Source organism: Drosophila subpulchrella, chromosome 2L, assembly GCF_014743375.2.
Source record: "Drosophila subpulchrella strain 33 F10 #4 breed RU33 chromosome 2L, RU_Dsub_v1.1 Primary Assembly, whole genome shotgun sequence".
Classification (NCBI taxonomy): Eukaryota; Metazoa; Arthropoda; class Insecta; order Diptera; family Drosophilidae; genus Drosophila; species Drosophila subpulchrella.
This window is the reverse complement of record NC_050610.1, coordinates 4,203,219-4,210,723: the sequence shown is the minus strand read 5'-3', so window position 1 is coordinate 4,210,723 and position 7,505 is coordinate 4,203,219. Positions and strand designations below refer to the sequence as shown.

Below are 7,505 nucleotides of genomic sequence, written 5' to 3'. Positions count from 1 at the left end.
AATAAATATTTTCTTAACTTTTGTAAGATAATAGTAAACGTTCAAAGAAGAAAAACACACGCTATTTAGTTCTGAAAATTCTCTATATGATTTCAAACTGCCCGCCTATTTCTTATCGGTCTATCGACATGCGCCCTAAAGTGCGCTGGTATTTTTTGGTATTTTTATATGCAAGCCCAAAATCCCTGCAAATGCACTAACGCTTGACATACACGTTCACACTACAGACAAGACGACGCCGATTTTGGCAATAAAACATTAAAAAACATTAAAATAAAACATTAAATATAAGTAAAAAGTTAAATAAGTCATTTTGTGCGTGAGTGGCAAAGGCACGGCGACTTGCAAACGAGCAAATATCACATACTTCTCCTCCAAAACTCCCACAATATGCAGCAATCCGTGCAGGCGACAAATGCGGTTTCTGGCGGGGATGCGCTGCTCCCACTGCGCGCCTGCAGCACAGCCGGCTGCAAAGTGGCCACCGTTGTGGACAAGACCAAGCGGAAGTGCTCCCAGTTCGTCTCCGCGCCTTACATAATGCCCAAGCCACTGGTCGTCAACGGGCACACGTCGGTCTTCCAAGTAGGCGGCGAGATGGCCAAAATGGGCGACATTCCAGCACTTTCCCACTTAAGCGGAGGCGAAGGTGGTCAACCCATCTTTCGGATAAAGCCGGGAACCCATGCCCATGTCATCAACTATGTGCTCATCGATGAGGGATCCGATTCGCTGGAGAAGGCCAGATCCGGTGACCAGGAGGCAATGCGGCTGCTGTTGGAATCGCAGCGCGACAGTGCTGTTACCAAGCTGCAGAAGCTCATCGCCAATCACCGGGGCATGCAGCCCTCGATCATCGCCACCCATTCCTCGCCAGCGCCAGCTCGTCCTGTGCCCGCAATCTCAACTCCTGGAGGCACTTCCGTAGCCAGTGGCCATGTGACCACTCCCCAAATCCATCCTGACTTCTCCATTGCCAGCGTGGAGGGAGCAGTTCCATTTTCCCGAGCAGCTCCGGCTTCCCTGGTGAACACTTCCGCTCCAGCTCCTTCGGTCGCTTCATCAGCTGCTAGTGCACTACCAGTCGACAACGTGGATCGCCTTCAGGCGGAGCTCATCGAACTGCGACGCACGGTGGCCCGGTTGGAGGAGGGTCGCCGCTAGATTACAATAGTTCCCTTTTCCGGGAACATACTTAAGTTCAACCAAATACGCCTAAGACAAAATTATAGCCCCCTAAATATTTCTAATCTAAGCATATGAGACCTTGATTATTCAAATAAAATGTATATTTCGTAATCGACCTTGTTCGTTATTTAGTTTCTATAAACTTTTATATTGATGAAGGAAAATACCTTTTTTAACTGAGGTAGTAAACTAGCGAAAAGCATGTTTAACGAGCCAATAATTCGGCTTTTCAATACAAAATAGAATAATTGGAACAATTTTATTCACATATGAGTTTACATTAACTTAAAGGCTATGGTCAGACGATCTAATTATTTATAAATATTATTATAATTTATGTGAACAAGGATACTCACAAGAGAAAATATTAGTTTGTGACCTTTTCTCGTAAAAAACAAGGTGTTAGATGTTAGAGATGTTATCAAGGAATTCAGTGGGTGTAAGAGATTGTAAACGATTAGAAAGGATATTGAATGTTAAAGTAATTGCCATTACATTATCCACTGCTTCAATGTAATATTAGAAAATGGAAAAATAGGGTAAATCACTTAAAGAATGCCATCGAAATTAATTAGCTTTGGCAATATAAAACCACCCTCGATCCCAAAACCCTTCATTGGCGAAATCATATCAGTAACGAATCGGGTATTAATTTCTGGCAGGCAAACAGGCCAAACATCAAAGCACTGAGGTTCAAGGTGGAAGTGCCGAGCTGCAGACCTGTCCAGAGGGAAGATATCAGCAGCAGTCAGGCGGTGTGCGGTCGATCCCAGTTTCCGATTCCTGGAAAGGCTTCACGATCCCAAGCCATCAAGAGGGGGGACAAGACAGGGGCATAACATCCAAATGGCCAACTGCGCCTGGGCCAATTCTGCAATGGCGGTTACTCTCGGTTTTAGTGTTAGGGTTTTAGGCAAGTAGTGAAACCAACACAACCTTTTGAGTCGCTCATTCGGCTTGCGCTTACCCCTGCCCTTAAAAATCGCCATTTTTCGAAGTTAACATTTTTATGCTGGCAAAAAGTGAAGCGACCGCGTCGAGTATTAAGGGGCCGTAAATGTGGCATTTTATGTGTCATCAACGGAGGCGGCGGCGGCGCTCGCGATCCGAGCGCGAAAACCTTGCAATCGAACGTAAATTAACTTTTATTGGTGGCAAATGCGGAGTTCTGTCCCGGCTCAGCCATCAACTTATCCCAATCCCCGCCCCATGAAAGGTGTCCCAATGGATGTCCGTCAATGGGCGGGGATCCACATAAGCAACTAAAAGTGCTCCGTCGAACCAAATCTTTAAGTTAATTTCCTTACACTCATTTAATTTGGTAAAAATAAAATCACGGATAAGCCAAAAAATAAAAAAAAAATTTATTTTGCCTGATATTATATGGTTTAGTTAGGCCAAACTCATAAGTTAAGATTAATGTGATTTTAAACTAAGAAAAAAAAAACAGCAATACTTATGTAACTATATTAGGACAATAAGGGGAAACCAGGAATCGCAAGCGCCCATTCAGCGACAATTTCTTGTGTCACCCCTAAATATCTAAGCTTGATAACTTTATTTATTTATTTTCTGATGCCACTTTATTTAATAAACAAATTAAGAAATTTCGCTTTAAAAAATGTTTTGATTTATTTAAAATTATAATTAGTTGATTTAGTTTTAAAACTGATTTAACCACTACTTTTAAAGGTGTATTGTTAACAACAACATAGTTATAATGATTTTAATTAATAATACAATGCAATATTTTCAAATTATCCTTACCATTTTTGGCGAGAAGTTCAATCCTTCATAATTATTAAAATATTTTAGATAAGACCACATAATTTAAAATGTCGGCAAACATAGGTTTTATATACCCTTGTAGAGGATATTATGATTGTGTTCTTAGTTATACCACGGAACCTGTAGGTGATGGCACAAAAGTTTGTATGGGATATTTACTCAGGAGGGCCCAATTATCATGGAAAAGTAGACATGGTTTCTGGAAATTTCACAAAGTTAGATTTTGTGTTCTTGCTTAATAAGAGTTTTTCAAATTGATATTTACAAAAGGAAAAACAAAATCATCGAGTTAGTGACCACCGACTGTATCAAAACAATTTTTCAGGGATAAGTAAACATATAAATTTATGTGTGTTTGTATAGGTGGCCAGCAGGTACAGGCGCAACTACTTAGCCGGCCAAGATCAGGACTCAATTGTGGGGACACGGCGGCCGAATCAAATTCGATACGCCAGCGAGGCCCCAGAAGTGATCCTCGCCGGGGTTGTATAAAAAGTAACGAATGTGCGCAATAATAAAAATCATTAAAATAAAAATGTTTATGAGAAGGCATAAACACGACTTTATGGAGGGAGCGAAAAGGAGTTGGCGGCGGTCAGGGGATCGGGCATGGAGTTGGGGCACTTGATGGCCGAGATGGCTGGACAGAAAGTCACCTGAGGACCGAGGACCAGGGGATCGCGGGACGAGAGTGTCAATGGGCAGAAGTACCTGGTGTTTCGGGGGGCGAAGAGTACTTTACAGACACGAGAGCCAGCCGGCCGGGTTTTTGGGATGCTAACTCATTTTGGCGGCGGCTTCTGCCGAGGAACTGAGACGGGACCTCGACTGGAGCCTGAGGCTCCAGCTCCAGGAGCCGAGCCCGGGACCAGGGGACTGGCGGGGCGAGGAGCAGGCGCAGGCGCTCGGCTCAAAAATAATTTGCAATTTCTTGGAAACTCACTTTTGCGCTGCCTGCGCGAACTTCGCTGCTGTCGTCGCTGGCGCAGCTTCTCAAGAACCTTTAGTGGATAAAAGGTGGCGGCGAACAGTGCAGAGGGCACTGAGAAAAATTGGTAACGCCTTTAGGAATAATTTTCCTTTAAATTATTACATTAAAGATCTGCAAAGGTAATAAATTAAGGTTTTGGGGGCACTGATAAGCCAATTGAAACTACAATATATTTAGATATAATTTAGCATTTAAGGTAACTAACAATGAACTAACAATCTTAAATATTAATTTTAAAAGTTTGCTTTTTGAACACCTTTTCCTTAGTTTTTAAACCTTCTTTAATGCAGTCTTTCAGAAGTAGTTTACTTGATCATATAGAGAATATATTAGAGATCTGTGAATGTTCTAAATGAAGGTTTTGAAGGTTACTAATATGAACATTACAAGTTTTTATCAGTTCAGTTAAATTTATAATCCTTTTTCCAGTTTTTGTTAATGAGTTGAACGCAGTTTGTTTTTTAGCCGGACAATTTTTAAATTCCAGTTTTTTTAAGAAACAAAAGCTCATAATAAGACTTGGTTTCGAACCCTGAACCAAGTTAAGTTTTCTAATTTTTTTGAGTGCTGGGCTGGTAAGCCGAGGTGGCCGTAATGAAAATTAAAATACGAAACACTCAGCCAAAGGTCGGGCTGGTTCGGTTGGGTTGGTCGGGAGAGCCAGGAGCCAATGAGCGGTACAGGGTGTCCTCTGTCTGAGGAACCCCCTCCGGAGGCTCCGGCTGGTGAGTCGCTCGGTCGGATTGCTTGTCGTTATCTTGTCATGTCAAAATGGTCTTACGAAAATGTATCTTTTGTATTCCAAGTGCAAATGAGCAGCACAGATACAAAACAACAACGTGCTCCTCCCTCCCTTCACCCCTCTAGGGGATCGACTGCCCCTCCCCGCCCATGGACACAGTGGTCAGCATTTTGTTTCGCGTCTTTTTCGCCCAACTCGATTTTTATTTGTTTTGCTCACTCGCAATTTTTATGCCTTTATTGTGTTTACTTTTTGCCTTCGCCGCTGCCTTTTGGCCGCAAATGCTTTTAAGACCTTAAGACTTTTTAGTTTGTAGTTGAGCGTACAAATTTGTGGGGGAACAGGATCGGGATCGGGATCGGGATCGCCAGTGAGTATCTGTATCTTTTGCAGTGACGCTCGCTCAGTGGCTGAATGCTGATGCTGATGATGACACAACATGAAAAGGTAAAGCACGCTGAAAAATATTAAATACGCTACGTCGCTGCCTCTTGACAGCGGACGTAAATTTGCTTTTGCCCCTCCAACTTCACCTCCACCTCCCTCAACGCCCCTGCCCCCGGATTGTTTAATTGCACATGAGATCGGCGGGTCTGGAACTGGGAACTTGGACTTAAACCTTAACTTAAACTTGGGACTGGAGCGGAGAAACGGAGAAAGAGCCTCTGAGGACCGCGCGGCAATTAAAATAGAGTGTAAGTTAAGGATGCATAAAACGCTCATCTTTATGAAGCCCTATATTGTCATTCCCTCTCCGAATACTTGGATCCCAGGCCGAGCTTCCCTGGTCGGGATGTAATGGCCTGATTTGCCGGTGGCAATAATGCATAGTTGGAGTTTCATCGGTTTCACGGAATTCCGATTCACAGATAAGTAGCTGATTGCTCAACCTTCGAGGATTCGGCGTCGAAACTCCGTTGAAACTGCTCCGCACTTCACTTGAATAAGTTTATGGTCCTAATAACAGCGAGGTAAATATAATAATTAAACAGAATTTTTATTCTACAAATATCCCTAATTTCTTAAAATTAAAATGTTGTAGAAGATTTAAAAAATTTTATTTTTTGCAATGTATTTTTTGTTATTTCTGAAATTGTTAGGTGTAATTTCAATTTTTGTGATATGGGGACCAACATTTTAAAGGCTTTAACGATTTTAAAGTAAGTTATGCTTACGTGAAAAGCCATTTGTAATTGAAAAGGTATTAATTAGGCCAAATAAATGTATATACATGTATCTTATAAATCAAAATTGTCATTCTGGCCATTTGTTACTTCCGCAAATTGTAAGTTCGTGTTGCTTGAAGGACAACGTCGCAACTTCTCTCGATTTCAATTTTGAAATGTGTCAAATTTGTGGGCAAATAAATGGAGTTAATTAAATTTCACATGGGCCGCAAACGACCGAATATCCATTGTGCATGTGAAGTCAAAATCAAATCTTGCATATCGCCGCCCCCACACAGACTTGACTTGGCACCCAAACAAATCCCAAAGCTGAATCAAATAAAAAAGAAACACATGTGAACGAGTTTAAAGGCATAACTTGCTCCCATTTTCCACAATTGCCCAATTGTTGTTTGCGACGGAGTCAGAAATACACTGAGAAAAAAATATTTATTTACTTAGAAGGCAGGAAAAGTATACTTTTAAGATCCTTGAAGAATGTGGATATATATGTATGTCATATAAGGAAGTATTCAAAAAACATTTATAGTATCTAACAACAATTTCTTTTAAATGGGATTGTCCAGTTGCTTTGATACTTGAAAAACATTTTTCTTAACGTTAAGGAATCATTCCTAGGATATTAATCTGTCTTGAACAAATGTTAAATAGGGGAATCGATTATGTATTATTTAAGAAGCCCTTTCTGTAAGTGGACAAGAACCTTGTTATTATGCAGATTATCATACTAATTGAAGTGCTAAAATTAAGCTTCAAAACGGATATCTGAAAAAAGTATTTCCGCTACCATTTTTAAGAGTGTACTTTTAAGCAGGAGATCGTTTCCTGCAGTGCCCCCCAAAACGAAGTTAACAAAAAGAGCAAAAGCTCTTTCCTCTGAGGAGAATAACAACTTGCAGGGGCTGTCAGCATCGTTCTTCGCCCTTCCCATTCCGCATCGTTGTCTTCGTCCTACCGCATTCTAAGTTCTATTGGCACAAAGACCGAGTTTTGCTTTGCGGTTCTTCGCTTTGACTTTTCCCATGTATCCCAGGCAGAGTGTCTGTGCAGATACAGATACGGATGTATCTGTTAGATACGCTCCGCACACACAGATGCAGCGAAACTCGTTTTGCGATCTGGGTCCATGGGCTTGGGATGATAGGACCTGGTACTCCCAGGCCCCCGCCCCCCTCCATCCCGCCGAAGGCTCCATCACTTTCGTAGCGCCCTCCTCAGCCGGCATAGTTTGCATTTTCAAGGTCGATCTGCCTGCCCTGCACATGTATCTGTATCTCGCACTGGCCTCTTCTGCAGAATTTCGCCTTTTGCGGTGCGAGACGGGATATATATCTATATCTCATGTGGTCTAACGAGCTCGGCCCGATATTACAATCTTTTGCCAAGTAATCTCAGTAGGTCTCTTTATGGCTGTGCTCATTGCAGCTCAAATTTGTTCAGACATTTACTCCTTCTGAAATAAAGAATCTTTTTTATTATTCAGCCCGAAAGCCCGGAGACATACGAAATCAGAGTCATGTGGATGTGAGTGTGTGTGATGGCTGCATGGTGCAACATTTCGCGCTGCAGGCACTCGGAGCCTCCGCCTTCCTCGCCGTCATCATGTTGC

The 7,505-nt window shown here is 42.1% G+C and overlaps 1 protein-coding gene across 1 annotated transcript; it reads left to right on the top strand.

The window, feature by feature from the left end:
- The first annotated feature begins 224 nt into the window (after positions 1-224).
- LOC119548586 lies at positions 225-1,299 on the top strand. Its single transcript, XM_037855919.1, has one exon. It carries the CDS (start codon positions 391-393, stop codon positions 1,162-1,164), a length of 774 nt encoding a protein of 257 aa, XP_037711847.1. The 5' UTR covers positions 225-390; the 3' UTR covers positions 1,165-1,299.
- The last annotated feature ends 6,206 nt before the right edge of the window (positions 1,300-7,505 follow it).

Coding starts and splice junctions, on each gene's coding strand:
- LOC119548586 (XM_037855919.1), top strand. CDS start 391: ATGCAGCAATCCGTGCAGGCGACAAATGCGGTTTCTGGCGGGGATGCG.